This window comes from Hemicordylus capensis, chromosome 6 (assembly GCF_027244095.1).
Source record: "Hemicordylus capensis ecotype Gifberg chromosome 6, rHemCap1.1.pri, whole genome shotgun sequence".
Taxonomy (NCBI): Eukaryota; Metazoa; Chordata; class Lepidosauria; order Squamata; family Cordylidae; genus Hemicordylus; species Hemicordylus capensis.
Window position 1 is genome coordinate 16,243,602 of NC_069662.1, and position 22,417 is coordinate 16,266,018.

The following is a 22,417-nucleotide window of genomic DNA, read 5'->3' on the forward strand; positions in this document are numbered from 1 at the left end:
GATCTCCCCTTCCTGAAACCCCGGAGGAGAGCCACTGCCAGTCACTGCAAAAAAAACTCAGCTAGATGGACCAAGAGTCTGACTCAGCTTATTTGTTTGTTTGTTTATTCGATTTCTATACCGCTCTTCCAAAAATGGTTCAGGACGGTTTACATAGATAAATAATATGGCAGCTTCTTGAGTTCCTCATCTTCTGACTGCAAAAACCCTCACCCATCACTCTTTGATTGCACAGGAACAAGCCAGGTTATTTTTCCTGATCAGTTGGCAAATCACCATGGATTTGGAGTCAGGGGTCCTGAATTCACAGAGAGGTTTTCAAGATATGTCATGTAGGAGTACAGTTGGGACTCCTGGAACAGTGAAAAGGGTCTGCCATCAGAGAGGAAATAGTTGTCAATGTTTGTTTCAATGCCAGGCTTCTGTGCTCTTAACAGCTACACAACAAGCAGAAATCCAGGGTGGTCTGTCCCCCCCGACACACGCGCACACACACACACACACACACACACACACACACACACACACACACACTTACTCACGCATATCCATGTCAGGAACAGGAACAATTGCTGAATTTCTCCTTGTCTTGATACACAGAAAGACACAAGAAACTCTTCAGAAAAAAAGTTGGCAACTCAGTGGCAGGTAGGAGAGCTGGTCTTGTGGTAGCGAGGAGCATGAATTATCCCCTTTGCTGTGTAGGGTCTGCCCTGGATTGCATTTGAATGAGAGACTACATGTGAGCACTGTAGGATATTCTCCTTAGGGGGTGGGGTGGAGGAATATGCATGCAGCAGGTTCCAAGTTCCCTCCCTGGCATCTCCAAAATAGGGCTGAGAGAGACTCCTGCCTGTAATCTTGCAGAAGCCGCTGCCAGTCTGTGAAGACAATACTGAGCTAGATGGACCAATGGTCTGACTCAGTATATGGCAGCTACCCATGTTGTTATGAGGAAGAATGTTTAAATGAAAACATACTAAGAGAGTAATCTGGAACTTCCCCTGATGAGCAGTGGTATATTACATCATTGGTACGTTACATGAACTGTACATGAGTCAGGACGACCTACTTCTCAGAAGGGAGTAGATTCTAGTGGTTAGAGCATCAAGCACTACAGGAGTCAAGCTTATGTGGAGGCAAGAGGTGGAATACCTCTGAACGTGTTCTTCCTCGTGTTCAAAAGCTACTAAGAGTCATTTCCTAATTGTGCAATGACTTGCTCACATCCCCTGTGAAAACCAATAATATGGTTTAATATAAGCTGCCTCCTGTCCCAGAGACTGGTATGGGAGGTTCAGCAGAGAGTGGATTTGTGTAAGACTTTTCCTTTTCTCTTCATCTTGCCTGCCTGTGTTCTTCCTCTCCTTTCCCCTCCTTCCTTGTAACTTACCCTCCCATTCTCAGTAATTCCACCCGGCCCGGTAGTCAGACTGGGCGGTGACCTTGATGCATATATATCTCTCTAAGAAGACAGGATGCTCTCTTGCCACCATCAGTGTCCCCTTGTCCAGCAGGACAGAAAGAGACGCACACTAGACAGGTGAGTCTACTTGGGACCAGGTGGATGAAGGAAGGAGGGGGACTTGGAGAAAGCATATTTTGCCTCTAGGAGGCACTGGCAAAGACCCAGGGGAGGAAACATCTGGTTGGTTTAGGGCAGCAGTTCTCAAACTTGGGACCCCATATGTTGTTGGACTACACAGCACCTATCATCCCTGGAAATGATGGGAGTTGTAGTCCAATAATATATGAGGACCCAAGTTGGAGAGCCCCTGGTTTAGAGAATGAAATCAGCCACTGTGATTTTACACTCTTCAGTGTCTTGTAATCCTGGTGAGTAAGCCTTGCAGCCTAGTTGCTGCAGATATATTGTGCTGTACTGTGGTTATTTTGAGTGATGGGAGGAACTTTGGGAAATTTTGCTGAAAAGCAGTATATAAATATTTGTTGTATTCTTAAGGAATGCACTTAACACATGTTCAGAGGTGCACTTGCAATGCGCTTCACTAGGAACACAAGAATTGTTCTGCTAGAGTGAAACAAGGACCCAACTAGCCAGTTTCCGACAGTGACCAGCTAGATGTCTCTGAGCATTTACTAGCAGTGCAGAGAACCTTCCCTTGCGTTTTTGTTGCCAGTGTCTAGAGTTCAGAGGAACGCTGCCTCAGAACATGGAGGTTCCATTGTGTCTATCAAAGCTACTGAGAAATCTATCCTCCATGTATTTGTCTGTTTTTGAATCCATCATCTTGTGGTAGTGAGTTCCATCTGATTATTTTATTGTTGTTGTTGTTGGTTGTTGTTGTTTCTTCTCATGTTTTCCAATGTAGCCCTGGCATTTAAATGGGGTTCCACGGCTTTGCTCTCTCACATATTAAAGCCACTTAAAATGTTGCAATTTCCTATATACAAACTACTTCTTGCCGTTGCTCTGTATGACAGTCATTCTGGAACCTTTTCACTTTGCACAAACATACCAAGAAACAGCAGCCTATCATAGCTTCTCTGAATAGGTGCAATGAAAAAACGCATATGTCATCATGATGTATGATGGTCTACGTGCAATTTTCATGCAACCTCTTTACACAGACATTTCCAACAAATGTGGCATCATTAGAACATCGGAAGTTGCAGTCTTAACACTGGTTTGGACTTGTTCACTGCCATGTAACTCCATCCTCTCTGACATTTCACAGACAAAACCAGAGGCATGCTTGCAACATCTACAGCTCTCTCCAGCACCACTGTTACAAATAACTGAAAAGTCGGCCATCCCTTCGGCTTGCAATTCATGTACTTGTCTAAAGTTTAAAGTTTAAAGCCAGGAGGGTTTGGTTAAAGATGTAGTAGGACAGGGATTCCCAACAGGGGTGCTCTTACTCCTGGGGTACTTGAAGGACTCCCAGGAGGAGAGGACCGCCAACTTGAAGCTGACACTTTCTCGACAATGTCAAGGATGGTGAAGACATGCTGAAAGTCACCATACCCCTCCCCTCAGCCTATGGGAGGAGAACTGGTCTTGTGGTAGCAAGCATGACTTGTCTCCTTTGCTAAGCAGGGTCTGCCCTGGTTGAATTTGGATGGGAGACTACATGTGTGAGCACCGTAAGAGACCCTCCTTAGGGGATTGAGCTGCTCTGGGAAGAGCATATGTATGCAGGCATGCAGAAGGTTCCAAGTTCCCTCCCTGGCATCTCCAAAATAGGGCTGAGAGAGACTCCTGCCTGCAATCTTGGAGAAGCTGCTGCCAGTCTGTGTAGACAATCCTGAGCTAGATGGACCAATGGTCCATCTCGGTGTATGGCAGCTTCCTATGTTCCTGACTGACAGGCTTCAGAAAATCAGCACTGAGTACTCCTATGGAAATGTGTCCCATTAATTTCAGTATGACTGCCTATGGGTAACTTAGTGTGTATGTGAGCCAGTGACTATAGCAGCCTGTGTCTCATAACTGTGACACTTAAATTTGTGTGTGCATTCTGAAGGTCTATGACAGAAGGGACACACTTGTTAAAAAAAAAAAGGTTGGGGACCCCTGTACTAGGAGAACCTAATTGCTCCACAGCAATCTGTCAATCGTTCAAAATGTACTCCAGCAGCTGCAGTGCATTGAAATGGGAGGCAATGTGCATGCCTGGTTGCAAGAGATGATGCATCTGCTGCCCTCTCTGAGATTTAACTTCTAGAGACCCTAAGAAGGCAGTGGAGCCCTGAAGAACAACAATGCTAGCAACCCCCCCTAACCATGTTAACAAGACATCCCCCAAAGGCAAAAAAACGACAAAGCAGGAATAGCGATGCACCAGGCAGGGCCAGGTACCTGAAAATAGGGAGAGCTGGAGCACCTCCGGGAAGGACCGTATCTCAATGGCAGAGCATCGGATTTGTAGGTAGAAGGTCCCTGACCCATCCCTGGTATCTCCAGGTAGGCTGGAAAAGCCGTTGGAGAGCCCTGGAGAACCACTGCTTGTCTGTGCAGGCAATAATGGGCTAGATGAACGGCCTGACTCAGCACAAAGCAGCCTCCTATAAAACCATCTGTAAATTACACCACACACACACACACAACCATTAATGGATCCAACTTTAATTATACCAGCCCTGTTCCAATTCCAGGCAACAAGGGCACGCAGGAAGGGGTGGCTTTTGGCAGCCAGAGTTAGACGTTTAATTAGCTGTGAGGTTTCGGCATCAGTTTCTTGGCATTCAGTTTGTTTCCACGTGTGTCGCTCTTTTGTGTAGCACTTCCTCACCCCACAGCCTATGTGAATATAATCTCGCCATGGTATGGGGCAGCAGCCACATACAAGAAGTTCCAATCACATCAGAGTGCTTTAAAAATAATGATAATAAGTTTCTAGACCTCCTAGTTGCTGGGGGTGGGTTTCTAAGATCTGCCCGCCCTCGGGGGGCAGAGGAGTTGCAGGGGTGATTTTGTAGGTTCCCCTCTCCACTCAGTGCAGGGAGATTCAGGACTGACAAAAGGAAGAACTTCATTACACCAGACAGAGTTAAACTATTTAATTCGCTGCCTCTGGATGCCATGGTGGCCACCAATCCAGATGGTTTTAAAAGAGGATTAGGCAGATTCATGGAGGGCAGGGCTACCAGCAGCTAATAGCCTTGGTCACTATTGACTTCCATCAGGATCAGAGGGGGCATTCTCTGAACAGCAGGTGCTCGGGAGCACCAAGAGAGGCAACGGACGCCTTCTTTCCTCTGCTTGCAAGCTTCTCTAGTGTACTAGGTTGGCTGCTGTGTGTGGCAGCCTGGACTGGATGGGAAATATGTTTTCACTTCCTCCATAACTTCATGGAGGAGAGGTCTATCAATGGCTACTAGTCGGAGGGCTATAGGCCACGTCCAGCCTCAAAGGCAGGATGCCTCTGAGTACCAGTTTCAGGGGAATAACAGCAAGAGAGAGGGCATGCCCTCAACTCCTTCCTGTGGCTTCCAGCGGCATCTGGTGGGCCACTGTCTGAAACAGGATGCTGGACTAGATGGGCCTTGGGCCTGATCCAGCCAGGCTGTTCTGATGTTCTTATGGGCCTTGGGCCTGATCCAGCAGAGCTGTTCTTATGTTCGTATGTACTCTTAAACAAGTAATTCTGGATTCTGATATTGCTTGCTCAAGCATTGCCTTGTTTAACCTACTTTCTCCTTCTCCTTCTCCCTTTCTGCAGCTGACCCCGCACAACATGGCTCTCATGTGGGTCCAAGGAGCCATCACGGTGACCTTTCTCCTCTCAGGAGGATGCTATGCCAGCTCAGAAGGTAACACCATGGTGCTCACCCCCACATCTGAAAGGACTCAGTGTTGCTAGTGGAGGAAGGGGGTGAAAGAAGCCCTTGTGGTGGAATTGCACCCTCCCCTTGATTGGATTGGGCCTCTCTTCTCTAAGCTCACTCCATTTCTCCTTCTTCTCATTGTAGGTGCTTGGTGCTATAATGACCACCACTGTGGTAAGAAAAACTACAATCCTTCTTTTCACTCCTAGATTCCAAACAAGGCTTAATTGAGCCAGGGCAACGCAGACCAGAAACTATTTGCAATTCCAAAGCTCCAGTATGTATAAAATGTGTCTCTGAACATGTACAAAGTGCCCTAAATAACAACCCCCTGAGTTGTTGGAAATTCTCTGTGGTGAGAGAATCCCTTTCTCATTATAGCAGAGTGCACAGAGGCACAACACAGCGGAAATTTCGTTAAGCATGCGTGTGTGCTGAGAGTAAAGTAACTTGGAGCCAATTCATAGTGTCAAATCAATATAAAAGGCATTTATTAAGGAACTCCATTCTAGATAGGAAAGTGAGGATTTAGGATCTCTAATTATCTATATAGCTGGATGCAGATGGATTCTGCATCCTCTCTGCACATATGGTGCAGGGAGAGAAGCTTGCCATGTTGCAAGGTAGACAGGCAGGTAGGAGGAGAGAGAGGAAGGAAGTTGAATCCCTAAAAGTAGCAATCTACATTTCAAAGGGATAGCATCAGAGCAGTGGAGAAGTGATGACAAATGTCTTGTCCCTCTAGCCCCTCTGACTTACTAGTCTGTCCTCCACTGTCTGAGGCAAAGAGATAGCGCAAAGTCCTTTAACTTCCAACATGAGTAACCATGGTGGAGCATCTGCTTTGCATGCAGAAGGGTTCCAGGTTCGATCTCTGGCAGCATCTCCAGGTAGGGCTGGGAAAGACGCCTGTCTGAACTTTTGGAGAGCTGATGCCAGTCAGTGTAGACAATATTGAGCTAGACGGACCAAAAAGTCTGACTCAGTTTAAGGGAGCTTCCTATGATAACCACTTACCCATATGCTTCTGGAGAGGAGAGGAGAGGTGGTCCTGTGGTAGCAAGCATGACTTGTCCCCTTAGCTAAGCAGGGTCCACCCTGGTTGCATATGAATGGGAGACTACATGTGTGAGCACTGTAAGATATTCCCCTCAGGGGATGAAGCTGCTCTGGGAAGAACAGAAGGTTTCAAGTTCCCTCCCTGGCTTCTCCAAGATAGGGCTGAGAGAGATTCCTGCCAGCAACCTTGGAAAAGCTGCTGCCAGTCTGTGAAGACAATACTGAGCTAGATGGACCTATTGACTCAGTATATGGCAGCTTCCTATGTTCCTATGTTCCTATGTTCCGGGACTAGGCTGGCACCTCTTGTTAGGAATAAAGCTGGGCTAATTATCATGCTAACTCCTCCCTTCTTGTTCTTGGGCTCTCCTTCTCTTCTTTGCAAGGACCGGAAACTTGGCATTCCATCGGTCACTGTAATGGGAAGAAACAGTCCCCCATCGACATTGTCACTTCTGAATGCATCCACAACTCCAGGTTGGGCCCTGTGACCCTCACTGGCTATGACGACAGCAAAAAACTGCTAGAAATGAAGAACAATGGGAAAACAGGTGAGCATGTGATCTTTTCATTTAATTAAATAAAAAAGCAAGGTTGGTTTCTAGTCCTTAAGGTAGCAGGGGGAAAGTTGGGAAACAAGAAGGCACTTCACAAAGCAAAAAAAAAAAGGGAGTACTTACCAGGTGAAGCTAGCAAGCTTTGGGGGGGCTATAGCAGCTTTTCATCCATCCCTGCCGTGCCATTTCTGACAAAAAAAGTGGATCCCCCCATACTTTTGTGATATTTGTTTACAGAAGTTGTTAATATAGTCCAGGGTTTCCCATATTTCTGATAGTGAAGTACAACTTAACTCATCCATGCCCAAAATGTGTATTTAACTAAGTTTATTTGGATCAAGGTCCTTGGCCTTTGCCATTGGTTAATGCACTACCGTGTGTGCACCAATAGGATTCACACACCATCGAATGTTCCCTCCGTTGCTTCTGCAGACCACACTCCTTTAAAGCAGAGGTTCTCTCAACCTTGGCTCCCCAGAGGTTCTTGGACTACAGCTCTCAACATGCCCAGCCTAAAGACATGGCCAGCTAGGTACAATGGGAGCTGTAATCCAGCAACATTTGGGGACCCAAGATGGAGAACCCCTGCCTTTAAACCTTTTTAGAATAGAAAACTGGGAAGTAGATACAAACCTTTAACTTTGTTTTTATGGGCTCAGTGTATGAACTAAATTGTGCCTAGTGAAATAACTGGTTCCTGTCACAGTGACGAAGGCTGCGAAAGTCGGGGAGGGTTCTTGGTGACGAATTCTGGACCTTTGGGACTTCATAGAAATGTGTCTATGAATGGTTCTCCCTTTTTGCCTGCAGTTGAGATAGAACTGGGTGAGGGCCTCCACCTCCATGGCTATGGCCTTTCAGGGACGTACACAGCCAAAGCCTTTCACCTCCACTGGGGAAACGGTTTCTCCAGGCCAGGAGCCGAGCATTATGTTAATGGCAAACGGTACTCCATGGAGGTAAGGATCTATTTCCCCATCCCAGTGAGTTGGAGCAGAATAATAATTAGGCACAACTAATACTAGGCACAGCCACCTAATAGCACTGCGGGGGAGTAACTTGCCTAGGGACCAAGAGGTTGCTGGTTCGAATCCCTGCTGGTGTGTTTCACAGACGATGGGAAACTCCTATAGACAATGGGAAACACAGCAGAGATATAGGAAGATGCTGAAAGGCATCATCTCATACTGCGAGGGAGGAGGCAATGGTAACCCCCTCCTGTATTCTACCAAAGACAACCACAGGGCTCTGTGGTCTCCAGAAGTCGACATCGACTCGATGGCACAACTTTACCTTTACCTTAATACTAGGCACAAGAATTACTATTATTACTATGATTTATAGGCCACTTTTCAACAACAGCAAAAAGTTCTCAAAGTGAACTTTTACATAGGGGGAAACAGTAAGATGGTTCCCTGTCCCCAAAGGGCTCACAGACATTTAAAGCAGGAAGACGGAGAGAGGGAGAGACTAAAGCACCAACAGCCACTGGAAGGATGCTGTGCTGGGGCTGGACAGGACCAGCTGCTCTCCCTGCTGCTAAATATGAGAGAATCGCCACTTTGGAAGGTGCCTCTTTGTCCAGTTGCCAGGTTGCCAGATCTGAAGCCTGCATGGGTCCCCTATGCCTTTATGAGTGGCGTGACCACCCGCTACAGCTTCAGTGCTTGCAGCAACACTGTTGCAACATCTGAAGTCCTCTTAATTTGTGCTAGAACGATGCCATAAAGTGGTCATAAAGAGCAGCATTCCTCCGAGCACATGTTTTCCTTTGCTGACTAACAATGTAGCCTCCACATATTTTGAGTCAGTATGTAGGGCTCCCAAGACAGAGAGCATTTTGGAAGTCAGAGGGCAGGCCCCAGGATAGGGGGAGGCAGGCAGGAGACCTATCTTTGCCTTGAGCCCCACCTCCCCGCAAGAAAGAGCAGAGTGGATCAGCGGAGAGATCCCAAATTAATTGTATTTCGCTCTCTTTTTGCTTCTTTCCTCAGTTACACATTGTGCATACTAAAAACAACATGAACATCTCAGAGGCCTTGAAGGACCCAGAAGGAATTGCTGTTCTGGGATTCTTTCTGGATGTAAGGAGCGGAGATCAAGATCTGCATGTTTTTTGTCTTACAAATTTATATCTGTTTGATAGCCCATTAGCCACCCTGGCTCCCCACAAAGAATGCTGGGAATTATCATTTGGTGATCCTTGCTGCCTCTCTCACACAGAACTACAATTCCCAGAGTTCCCTGGAAAGATGTAATAAAGGTTAAACAGTTTAAGTTTGTAATATATAGAAGAGATGTGCCATATTCTGTACAGGTGGTAGGCCTTTCTGTACAGTAATGTATGCCTTTCTTCAAAAAGTTTTTCTGTTGAAGCAATATTGTGTTTTCTTAGCATTCAAACTCATACAGGTGAAACTCGAAAAATTAGAATATCGTGCAAAAGTTCATTAGTTTCAGTAATGCAAATTAAAAGGTGAAACTGATATATGAGATAGATGCATTACATGCAAAGCGAGATAAGTCAAGCCTTAATTTGTTATAATTGTGATGATCATGGCGTACAGCTCATGAGAACCCCAAATCCACAATCCTAGAAAATTAGAATATTGTGAAAAGGTTCAACAGTCTAGGCTCCAGGTGTCCCACTCCAATCAGCTAATCAATCCATAACACCTGCAAAGGGTTCCTGAGCCTTTCAATGGTCTCTCAGTCTGGTTCATTAGGAATCACAATCATGGGAAAGACTGCTGACTTGACAGTTGTGCAGAAAACCATCACTGACACCCTCCATAAGGAGGGAAAGCCTCAAAAGGTAATTGCAAAAGAAGTTGGATGTTCCCAAAGTGCTGTATCAAAGCACATTAATAGAAAGTTATGTGGAAGGGGAAAGTGTGGAAGAAAAAGGTGCACAAGCAGCAGGGATGACCGCAGCCTGGAGAGGATTGTCAGGAAAAGGCCATTCAAAAGTGTTGGGACTTTCACAAGAAGTGGACTGAGGCTGGAGTTAGTTCATCAAGAGCCACCACACACAAACGGATCCTGGACATGGGCTTCAAATGTCGTATTCCTCTTGTCAAGCCGCTCCTGAACAACAAACAACGTCAGAAGCATCTTACCTGGGCTCAAGAAAATAATAGCAATAGCAATAGCAATAGCACTTACATTTATATACCGCTCTATAGCCGGAGCTCTCTAAGCGGTTTACAATGATTTAGCATATTGCCCCCAACATTCTGGGTACTCATTTTACCGACCTCGGAAGGATGGAAGGCTGAGTCAACCTTGAGCCCCTGGTCAGGATCGAACTTGTAACCTTCTGGTTACAGGGCGGCAGTTTTACCACTGCGCCACCAGGGGCTCTAAGAACTGGTCTGTTGCTCAGTGGTCCAAAGTCCTCTTTTCTGATGAGAGCAACTTTTGCATCTCATTTGGAAACCAAGGACCCAGAGTCTGGAGGAAGAATGGAGAGGCACACAATGCAAGATGCTTGAAGTCCAGTGTGAAGTTTCCACAGTCTGTGTTGATTTGGGGAGCCATGTCATCTGCTGGTGTTGGTCCACTGTGCTTCATTAAGTCCAGGGTCAACGCAGCCGTCTATCAGGAGATTTTGGAGCACTTCATGCTTCCTTCCGCAGACAAGCTGTATGGGGATGCTGACTTCATTTTCCAGCAGGACTTGGCACCTGCCCACACTGCCAAAAGTACCAAAACCTGGTTCAATGACCATGGGATTACTGTGCTTGATTGGCCAGCAAACTCGCCTGACCTGAACCCCATAGAGAATCTATGGGGCATTGCCAAGAGAAGGATGAGAGACATGAGACCAAACAATGCAGAAGAGCTGAAGGCCGCTATTGCAGCATCCTGGTCTTCCATAACACCTCAGCCGTGCCACAGACAGATAGCATCCATGCCACGCCGCATTGAGGCAGTAATTGCTGCAAAAGGGGCCCAAACCAAGTACTGAATACATATGCATGCTTACACTTTTCAGAGGTCCGATATTGTTCTATTTACAATCCTTGTTTTATTGGTTTCATGTAATATTCTAATTTTCTGGGATAGTGGATTTGGGGTTCTCATGAGCTGTATGCCATGATCATCACAATTATAACAAATTAAGGCTTGACTTATCTCGCTTTGCATGTAATGCGTCTGTCTCATATATCAGTTTCACCTTTTAATTTGCATTACTGAAATTAATGGACTTTTGCACGATATTCTAATTTTTTGAGTTTCACCTGTACATTCATTGTAACTGTGAGTTTTGTATAGAATGCAGTTCCAGAAATATCATATGCACTGACTGGATAATGCCTGTGGTGTGCATCATGAGTCTCATCTTCTCATGTCTATACTCGTTGCTCATCCCTGGAAAACCAGGTATAGGAGAAAGTTATTTAGTTAGACTAGTGGTTCCCAACCTGAGGACCAACATATGTTGCTGAACTACAGCTCCCATCATCCCCAGCCACAATAAATTGGAGCTGGGGATGATGGGAGTTGTAGTTCAGCAACATCTGGAGGACCCCAGGTTGAGAACCATGGAGGTTCCCTCCATGGAAAGAGGAGGTTCCCTCCATGGAATGGGGAATGCTATCTGCTAGGACTCCTGAGTTATTTTCCTACGTAATCCTTCCATGCTTTGCTTAATATTCTTGGCATTTTGTTTTCTACCACAGGGCTCTGATTTGGCTGAAGGCAAGGCTGCTGAATCATGGAAATCATTTACAGAGAACCTTAAAAAAGTATCCAAAAAGGGTGAGTATTTTGGTGTAGGTCCCCTGCTTCTTTTCATTGTTCTAAGGAAGGGCTGGTGTCTATAATGGATAGCACAGGGCTGGTCTTGTGGTAGCAAGCATGAATTGTCCCCTTTGCTAAGCATGGTCCACCCTGGTTTGCATTTATATGGGAGACCACATGTGAGCACTGTAGCACTGTAAGGTACTTAGGGGATAGGGCCGTTCTGGGAAGAGCATCTTCTTGCTTGCATGCAGAAGGTTCCAAATTCCCTCCCTGGCATCTCCAAGTTAGGGCTGAGAGAGACTCCTGCCTGCAACCTTGGAGAAGGCGCTGCCAGTCTGTGAGGACAATACTGAGCGACATGGACCAAGGATCTGACTCGGTAGAAGGCAGCTTCCTATGTTCCTATGTTCTGAACTTGGATCCTCCTTGGGAGGTGTTGTTGAACGACTCCCATCACACCCAGCCAGAATGGCCAAAGGCTATGCCAATGAGTTGGGAATGTTCTGTTGGAGTTTGTAACTGTTTAGCAAAGTGCCAAGAGGAAGCTGCTCACACCAGTTATGAAGTAATGCAGAGCTTTGTTGTTGCAGCTATTTAAGAATACGTGTGGAGATTGCCGTGCAGTCTAAACAAAATAAGATTTATTAATTAAGTGCATTTGAGATAGGAAACATCCTAACTAACTATGAGCTACATAATGAATAGGTGGGGAGAGAGAGATGCTCCCATCTGCTCTCCAAGAGGAAAGGAAGGTTGACTCACTCACTACAGGAAATACCTGAGGAGTCAAGGCCGGGGTCATAGAGTAGAGGTAAAGCAAGAACAGGTAAGGGGACCCTCACTAACTACTTCTACTCTCAGTGCCCCTAGTGGTCATTAGGATAGTTGGTGCAAAAGGTCGATGCACTGGAACTCCATCTCCAACATGTTCTTCTTCCTTCTCTTTATTACAAATTCTAACCAGTTGAAAATAGTCTCCTTGCCCCCGACTCACCACCACCACCTTTGCACCATGAACTGTAGTTACATGAGGATACTGGAACTTCTTTATAAGAAATCATTGGCACTTAGACAACTAGAATTCCCAACATCCCTCATTAGGGACCTGACATAATCAAAAGAGGCTTAAGAGAAGGTTAAATGTGGATCAGAGATAATCCTTCACCTCCCACACAGGTGAAGACACTGAGCTTGAGGGCTCCATCTCTCTAGAAGACCTTACAGGTGAAACACATCTTGACCGCTATTATCGTTATCTTGGATCCCTCACCACCCCGAATTGCAATGAGGTTGTAATCTGGACCATCTTTGCTGAACCCATCGAGGTGCCATTTGAAGTGGTGAGTGCAGAATTCTCATGCAGGTGGAAGGAAGGGTAGAGGAGAGGACTCAGTTGCAATAAAGAGGTGGGAGCAGGAACAACTGGGATCCATCACTTTTTGTGAGGACTGAGTCATCAACAGACAAGTGGAAGCCAGGTGCTGTTAATTGGGAGCTGTGCTAGGGTTGAAGCCTGGAGATCAAACCAGGGGTGTTTCCAGGGAGCTGCAAAAAGTGCTGGAACAGTGCTTTTGCAAGCATGAGTTCACTCTCCACACACTTCTGCAGAAACCCATAGGCCACATTTGCATGTAATGGGAAGCCAGAGTTGCAGGGGTCTGAGGTTCCTTTACCCTTATGTCCGAATACATGCAAGTCCAGTCCCATCCCTTCCACGGCCTGAAGTTTTGCTCCAGAGATTGATTGTAGTGATTGTAGTAGAGTGGGGGGTGGGGTGAGCGGTTCCAATGGTGCAATGAACCCCTGGTTCCACATGACATGTGAATGTGGCCTCAGTCTTAGGAATGTGAATCAACCCTCTGTCCATATGCACTTCAGTGTCCTAGCACAATTTTCGCACCACCACCTGCTGGTTGTCTCTTGTTTTCCATGAAGAACTGATTACTTCTTTTATGGCAAATTGTGGTGGTTCTTCATGGAATGCCATTGGAGTCAGAATCTGCCCATGCAGTGTGTGTGTGTGTGTGTGTGTGTGTGTGTGTGTGTGAATTCAGCACAAAGAAGAACTGGATTCAAGAGCCCATGTAAATTATGCAATGTAAGCATTTCTGCATAATGTTTCCATGTTTTGCATAATTTATTCTGCTTCTGCTACTCACAGGGCATGAGCCCAAGGGTGTTGAAATCCTGAGTGCTCAACCTGTAGGGCCCAACTGTGATGTGGGAGACAAAGAAAGCATCCCTTGATCTTATTGCAGCATGGGGAGTCTGAACTTTAACAGAGCAATAGCAGAGAAAGGGTGTTTAACCCTTTCTGTATGGGCCATTTGGTCAAAATGACCCCGTTCCCAACTGCTTTCCAACCCATGGGTGGAAAAGATGCTTAGTTTGTGTATCTTTACTTCTGCAACAAGAAAAGTAGCTGGGGGGGTGTATTTTTGGTTAACAGACCCAAAGAAAAGGGTTAAGTATTGACTCCCCTCCACTGTTTTGTTCAAATTCACCTCTCCACCCACAACTCCATTTATTTATTTGTTTGTTTGTTTGTTTATTGAATATACATACCACCTAATATAGAAATCTCTAGGCAGTGTACAGAATTAAAAGATAATATAAAATATAAAGCATATAGAATTCATTAAAAGATAAAAATCATAATAAATAAAAACACATTAAAACTTAAAAATTTGGTTTCATTTAAAAGCCTGGGAAAATAGGTACATCTTCAGGGTCCTCCAAAAAACAAACAGAGAAGAAGATGCAATTATTTCATCAGGAAACGGATTCCAAAGCCCTGGGGCAGCCACAGAGAAGGCCCAGTCCCGAATTGCCACCAAATGAGTTGGCAGCAACCGTAACCGGACCTCTCCAGATGATCTTAATAGGTGACAGAGTTCACGACAGAGAAGGCATTCTCTTAAGTACCCTGGACCTAAATCATTAAGGGCTTTGTAGGTAATAACCAGTATTTTGCATTTCGTTCAGAAACATAGCAGCAGCCAGTGCAGTTCTTTTCGAATTGGTGTTATATGGTCCCTTTGGGTAAACCCAGAGACCAATCTGGCTGCCACATTCTGTACCAATTGTAGTTTCTGAACTATGTACAAAAGCAGCCCCATGTAGAGTGCATTACAGAAGTCAAGACTAGAGGTTACCAGCATATGTACCACCGTTTTAAGATCATTTGTCTCCAGAAATTGATGTTTCTGGCATATCAGCTGAAGCTGATAAAAGGCACTCCTGGCCACAGCCTCAACCTGAGAAACCAGGGAGAGTTTGGGATTCAGGAGCACTCCCAGACTATGAACCTGATCTTTTAGTGGGAGTGTAATCCCATCCAGAACAGGCAGATCTAAACCATCTCTCGGATCCCGATCCCCTACAGACAGTACTGTCACACCCTCGATCTCCAACAGCGAGGAGGAAGGGGAAGCTGTCAACTTTCCAGCCGAGTCAGGAGTGTCTGAGGGGCAGAGCCTGGCTGTCAGCGTTCATGAAACGGCTGTGGTAGATCCAACTAATGATTTAGAGCAGGCACAACAACCTGAGTCAGCAGAAAGCGTGAGAGACCAATCGGAAGAAGAACTATGCAATGAAACACCACAACAACGCAGGCACACTAAATGCAGAACGCAATTAGAATCTATTAGAAGGAGCAAATGCCTCTTGCTGAAGGCTGATAAGCCGTGAATTATTGCCAGCTGGGAGCTATCGGCTTCCGCTATAAATCCTGTCACCAACCGTCTACTCCTTGCTGAAAAACAACGTACGTCATTCAGTCGACAGCGTTCAGCCAAGCCGTGAACTTCCCTGGCATTTGGCCAGACCTTGACAAGTACCTCCGTCTTGTTTGGATTCAGCTTCAGCCTGTTATCCCTCATCCAGCCCAATATCGCCTCCAGGCTGGCACTTAAGGGGGTCATGCCATTTCCTGATGAAGTTTATATGGAGAAATAGATCTGGGTGTCATCAGCATATAGCATCACAGACCAAATTTCCTGACGATCTCTCCCAGCGGTTTCATGTAGATGTTAAAAACATTGGAGACAGTATGGAGCCTTGTGGAACCTCACACTTTAGCTCTCACTTTTTCAGAGCAACAGTTTCCAAATGACACCATTTGGAATCTGTCAGAGGGGTAGGAATGGAACCACTGTAAAACAGTGCCACCCAATCCCACCTCCTTCAAGCAACCCAGCAGGATACCATGGTCAATGATCTCAAAAGCCTGTGAGAGATCCAAAAGCAGAATCACACTCCCTCTGTTGATCGCCAATTGGAGATCATCCATCAGGTCGACCAAGGCAGTCTCAACCCCATAGCCCACCCGAAAGCCAGTCTGGAAAGGATCTAAATAATCTGTGTCATCCAAAACTGCCTGGAGCTGAGAAGCAACCACTCGCTCAATCACCTTGCCCAACCAAAGAAGATTAGAGACAGGCCTGTAATTAGCTAACTCTGAGGGATCCAAAGCAGGTTTCTTCAAATAAGGTCTAATAATAGCCTCCTTGAGACAAGGAGGCATCCTGCCCTCCCTCAGCAAAGCATTTATGATATTTACCACACCCTCTCGGAAAATATGACTATCAGGTGAAAAAAGAAGTTGTGCAAGGGTCAAGAGAGCAGGTGGTGGGGTGTACAGTCCGAAGCAGCTTGTCCACATCATCAGAAGTAACAAACTGAAAATGATCCAATTCAATCCTACAAGAAGGGTTGCTGAGCATCTCTGTGATAGACTCTGCAGTAACTATGGAGTCTAGTTCAGAGCAAATACAAAACATTTTATCTGCAAAAAGGTAATTTAAAACATCACAGCGAATGATAGATGGTTCCAAGTTCAAATTCAAGGCGAAGGGGGCATGAACTAGCCCCCTCACTACCCGAGACAACCCAGCTGGACATGAATTTGCAGAAGCAATGCGGGCAGAGAAGAACCGCTTCTTTGCCATATGCACTGCCAGAGCATAGATCCTCAAATGAGCTCTGTGTTGCAATCTATTGGATTCACGCCAAGTCTTCCTCCACTTGCGCTCTAGTCATCTACGTTACGGCATCAACTCCCGCAGTTCATCCGAATAACACGGGGCTGACTTTAAAGCAGGTCAAAGAGGATGCTTAAGAGCAATTGTGTTTACCACTCTAGTAAGTTCCTTATTCCATATTTTATTTATTTTATTTATTTTATCTAGTTATTTATCTAGTTATTTATTTATTTATGTATCTCTCAAATTTGTATACCACCCCAAACTTTCATCTCTGGGCGGTTTACAATAACATAAAACCAGTTAAAAACATATACAAAAACTTAAAAACAATTTAACAATTTTAAAATAACCAGAAATTAAAACCCAAAAATATTAGGAAGCTGAGAAAGCTTGGGTGAAAAGATGGTTTTTCAGGTGTTCTTTGAAAATTGCCAGAGATGGGGAGGATCGTATCTCAGCAGGGAGCGCATTCCACAATCTCGGGGCAGCGACTGAGAAGGCCCATCTCTGTGTAGCCCCCAGACGAGCTGGCGGTAACTGGAGACGGATCTCCTCAGATGACCTCAATGGGTGGTGAGGCTCGTAATGAAGAAGATGCTTTCTTGAATACCCAGGGCCTAAGCTGTTTAGGGCTTTGTAAGTTATAACTAGCTCCTTGTTTTTGTCCTGAAACCTATTGGCAGCCAGTGTAGCTCCATCAACAGAGGAGTAACGTGGTCTCTCCGAGATGACCCAGAGACCAACCTGGCTGCCGCGTTCTGAACCAACTGAAGTTTCTGGACTACGTACAAAGGCAGCCCCACGTAGATCGCATTACAAAAGTCAAGTCTGGAGGTTACGAACAGATGTACCACTGTTTTGAGGTCGTTGATCTCAAGAAACGGGCGCAGCTGGCGTATCAGCCGGAGCTGATAGAAAGCACCCCTGGCCACCTCCTCAACCTGAGAAACCAGGGAGAGGTGTGAATCCAGAAGTACTCCCAGACTGCGAACCTGTTCCTTTTGGAGAAGTGTGACCCCATCTAGAACAGGCAGATCAAAATCGTCTCTAGAGTTCTGACCCCGCACAATAAGTACCTCCATCTTATCTGGATTCAGCTTCAGTTTATTCTCCCTCATCCAGCCCATTACTGCTTCCAGGCAGGCATTTAGGGAGGATATGCCAGCTCCTGAAGAAGTTGACATGGAGAAGTAGATCTGGGTGTCATCAGCATACTGGTAACACCAAGCTCCAAATCCCCTGATGATCTCTCCCAGTGGTTTCATGTAGATGTTAAAAAGCATTGGAGAAAGTATGGAGCCTTGAGGGACACCATACTTAAGCTCAGATTTTGAAGAGCAACAATCTCCAATCGACATCATCTGGAATCTATCCAAGAGGTAGGAGCGGAACCACTGTAAAACAGTGCCTCCCACCCCCAACACCCTCAGACGTTCCAGGAGGATACTATGGTCAGTAGTATCGAAAACCGCCGAGAGATCCAAGAGGACCAAGAGAGTCACACTTCCTCTGTCAATTGCCACTTGGAGATCATCCATCAGGCCGACCAAGGCAGTCTCCACCCCATAGCCCGCCCGAAAACCAGTTTGAAATTGGTATTTGCGCCAGAGCATCAACAGAATCTCTAGCAGAGCCAGCTGGAAACCCTTCCAAGGCTTCTTGGAATCCTATTGGATCCAATAACCTTCTCGGGCGGACCAATCTAATGGAGCCTTCACCCCTACAGAGGTGGGTTGTGGTTACAAGTCTTACCTTAACCAGATGGTGATTCATCCATGATAGTGGGAAGATAACAGGGGTCCCCACTCATGAGACACCACCCTGATCAAAGCAAAAGACCAAGTCAAGCGTGTGACCTGCCTTATGCGTCAGTCCAGAAACCACTTGGGATAGGCCTTAGTCATCATAGCCACTATGAACTCCAAAGCCACCCTTGACAACCCGTTCCCAAAATGGACACTGAAGTCCCCCACCACCAACAGACCTGGTCCACTCCAATGCCAGCTCAGCAACCAGGTCCATCAGCACTGTTAGGAACTCTGTTGGACAACAGGGTGATCGATATACCAACAGAAGTCCCAAGCTATCCTTGGTCCCTAGACTTAGAAACACACATTCAGTATAGGCCAACTCCCTATAAGTGGGAATAAAACTCATCATGGCATGTTTCACATGTCTCACAAGTCAGGTCTAGTTTAGCACACTCTACTAGTTTCAGAGTTGCTTTTCTAAAAAAAGAAAAAGAAGAAAAACATTAAAGCAAAGATTTTTCAGGAAGCCAAATTCTGCAGCCAACAAAATGTTCTGTGCTCTTTCTGTGCTTGCAAAATATGCACTATCATTCATTCATCCATTCATTCATCAATTTTATATACCACCTGGTATATAATTCTCTAGGTGGTGTATACAATCCAAATCACAATACTGTATAAAAATAAAAACAAATAAAATAGTTTCAGCAATTAAAAACAATTCACAAAATAAAACAATCAGAACAATTTTACAGAATAAAATAATAAAACAGTTTAAAATTAATTTAAATTTAAAACCTGGGGAAACAGGTGTATCTTATGGGTATTTTTAAAAGCAACCAGAGATGGAGAAGCTCCTGGTTTGACAGGGAGTGCATTTCAAAGCCCTGGAGCAGCCACAAAGAAGGTCCGGCCCTGAGTCTCCACCAGACAAGCCAGCGCCAACCATAACTGGACCTCCACGGTTTATCTTAATAGGCGGCAGAGTTCATGACAAAGAAGGTGGTCTCTTAAGTACTCTGGACCTAAGCTATTCAGGACTTTATAGGTAATGACCAAAACTTTGTATTTCTCTCGGAAACATATCGGCAGCCAGTGCAATTCTTTCAGAATTGGTGTTAAATGGTCCCTTTAGGTTGTCCCAGAGACCAACCTGGCTGCCGCATTCTGTACCAATTGTAGTTTCCAGACTACATACAAAGGCAGCCCCAAATAGAGTGCATTATGGTGGTCAAGCTTGGAGGTTTTGTACACTTTTCTGTTTGGTGTACAAAATGCACTGTGATAGGACCCCTGGCTGAAGAGTTACAGTCAGTTTTAAATGAATGAGAGTGGTCAAGGATGTACAATGTAGGGGCAGTGTGGCATGGTGGTTGGCCTAGGACTGTGAGGACCGAGATTCAAATGCCCATGCAGGCATGGAATACCTTGCGACACTCACCATCTCTCAGCCCAGCTACCTCGCAGGGTTGTTGGGAAGGGAGAAATAACAATCCACAGTACCTCCAGCTCCTTCGAAGATGGTTGGGATACAAAAATAGCAGTGGATGTGCAGGTGAGATGCAGTCTAGGGTAGTTCTGGAGATACTCTGCTATAGAAAGTGGCATTGCATTATGAACAAGTAGCTTAATCAATTAAACAACTTGCTTATAACTTGAGATCACGGTGTTCAATTTTGTGTTCATCCTGTTAAGTTGCCCTGTCGACAGTATCCCAGCAAAAGGGTACATTAATCTTGTCACTCCTGCTGTGAGACTGCCACGTCCCGGATTTGGAAGGGCAGATCTCAACGTTGCCACAGCCCTTGCTCCACCTTCCTCAATCTGACTTCCTCCTTCTCCCTCCTCTGTAGGTGGAGGCTTTTCCAGCTGAACTCCATTCTACAAATTCTTCCAATGGGCCCCATCTGCAGAAGAACTACCGCCCCCTGCAGGAGCTCGGGGAACGGAAGGTGGAAGCATCTGCTGCCCTGAAAGATTCTGCTGCTTCTCTAGGCTTGCAGCAAGTAGCATTCCTCAACTTTGTTTTCACTGCTACTCTGGCATCCTTCTTACTTGTATAAAGTCTGGAGCTGGTGGTGGAAACAAATGGAAAGAGTGTTGCTATGATCTCCTGAGAGATCCAAGCTACACCCAACTCTTCCTGTTCCTTCAGAAAACTCCAGTCCTTCTCCATCTACCTCTTCACCAGCTCTTATAATAGCAGCAGTACTGGCAAACGACACTACAAATATGGGGATGTGCACATTCCAGAGAGGACCAGGAACCCGAAGAAGGGTCTTGGCAGGAGGGAGCACCTACGGCTGTCTATCCCCAGCTCTTGGAAGAGAGTGCTCCTTAGTCTGTTATAGCTTCAGTTAAAATCAGATGTCCTATTCAATTCAAAAACTAGCTAATATTTAACATCTGGATTTATTTATTTTTTAGAATGCGAGGTCTAACGTTGTTTTGCAAGTTTCCAAGTCAACGTGTAACACCAAAATCTGAGCAGTGTCAATATACCATATCCCCAAACCTAATATCAGCACAAAACTGAGAAATTCAAATGAAGTTTCAGTGAAGATTCTGAGATTCAGATTTCTCTGTGCAAAGACTGAAAGGGCCTATTTTGTTTAAAGACGACTCCAAAATTTCCTTTGGCCATAACTGTAGCAGATGTAGGCAGATGGTACACATCTGACCTTTATTTCACACAAGCACGTGCACCCAATGCTGACTCGAGACAACTCATTCACACATAACCCCACATAGAATGTCCACAACACCCAATGTTAGCTCCAAGGTAATACTTTTCCATGGAATTCAGGTGCACTTAGGCATCAAGTGTTGAACGATATGTGTGCATGTGTGAAGTGGCCCTTCATTCTTTTCATGTCATGGCCCAAACCATCTGTGAGACATTTTGGGATGCAACATGCAATAACTCCACCAAGTTTTGCATTTCAAGATTACCCCTCAGCTCAACGTCATAGGCAAACCGCCACCCTAACTACCTCACCTGGCCTCTTGGAAGTGTGATCTGTTTCTTTCTTCTTGCTATAAGACTTAATTCTTTAATAGTGGAAAGTATTTCTATAATCCTCTGTCACAAAGGACTGTATTTATTGAGTTGGCTGCAAACAATTCCCCAATAGTGGAAAAGCTTTTTTTTTCCTTTTTTAAAATGGAAATTTTCAGGGACGGGGAAGCATAAAATGTTATTTGCCTCTCCTCCCCTGAAATTTGAAGAATTTGGGGATCTCTAATGTGAAAATAGTTTTGACAATGGTTGATATCCATCAATAAGCTGTGGTTTAAAAGATGAATGCATGTGGCAATTAATTTAAGCAGGTTTAGCGAGCAAGTGTGTGCACGTGTAGATTCCCATGAACAGAAGCAAGTAAAATCAAGGGTTAGTGGGTTTTTTTGCAGAGCTTATTTGGGAAAATGTGTCATAACCAGTATGATTCAGGCATGGTTTAATGTACAGGCATCCTTCCCCCATTTTTTCCTATACAAGTAAGATCATGTCTAAGGAAATCAGGTGGAGCTATCCCAGATTTTCCTTAGCCTTGCGTTCTAGGCATCAGGAGCTTTCCCAGACAGCAGATTTGCCATGCGATTTACTGCAAGGCTTGACTGCAAGTTCGAATTTGCCCAAAAAACCTGACGCAAAAAGTGGAGGTTTTTTTACTCCATACATAGATCGAGCTACGTGCCAATGCACAGTGAAAAACCCAAATCATGTGTGGAGTGCTCCTGGTTAGCTCGCAGGAGCTTTGACTTCAATCTGGGTGATATGTGAATGCACCCTTGCTCTTCCAAAGTAAAATGACCATCTGGAAATGACCTAGGTAATCCTCCTCTCTGTGGTAAGACAGAGCCACTCTGGGATGAGGTGACCCTTCATGCAAAGATAACAGGAATTCAGGTCTGTTTAAATTGAAGCACTTGTTTGTTTTCACATGATATTAGCCTGTGCATTGTAAAAAAATAAAACAATAAAGCTCTGCATTCCTTCTGTCCTGTTGGTGGGACTCCATTT

At 45.2% G+C, this 22,417-nt stretch overlaps 1 protein-coding gene across 1 annotated transcript; it reads left to right on the forward strand.

The window, feature by feature from the left end:
- The first annotated feature begins 598 nt into the window (after positions 1–598).
- On the forward strand, positions 599–22,203 carry LOC128331483 (carbonic anhydrase 4-like). Its single transcript, XM_053264957.1, has 10 exons — positions 599–648; positions 1,408–1,543; positions 5,187–5,277; positions 5,437–5,466; positions 6,738–6,902; positions 7,719–7,867; positions 8,903–8,992; positions 11,594–11,672; positions 12,834–12,997; positions 20,247–22,203. The coding sequence occupies exons 3-10, from the start codon at positions 5,202–5,204 to the stop codon at positions 20,454–20,456; spliced, it is 963 nt and encodes a 320-aa protein (XP_053120932.1). The 5' UTR covers positions 599–648; positions 1,408–1,543; positions 5,187–5,201; the 3' UTR covers positions 20,457–22,203.
- Positions 22,204–22,417: the final 214 nt, after the last annotated feature.

What these genes read in the sequence shown, in the direction of transcription:
- LOC128331483 (XM_053264957.1), top strand. Translation starts at nt 5,202, where the DNA reads ATGGCTCTCATGTGGGTCCAAGGAGCCATCACGGTGACCTTTCTCCTC. An exon ending in CTATAATGACCACCACTGTG is followed by an intron (nt 5,467 to 6,737) that starts GTAAGAAAAACT and finishes CTTCTTTGCAAG; the next exon opens with GACCGGAAACTTGGCATTCC. An exon ending in GAAGAACAATGGGAAAACAG is followed by an intron (nt 6,903 to 7,718) that starts GTGAGCATGTGA and finishes TTTTGCCTGCAG; the next exon opens with TTGAGATAGAACTGGGTGAG.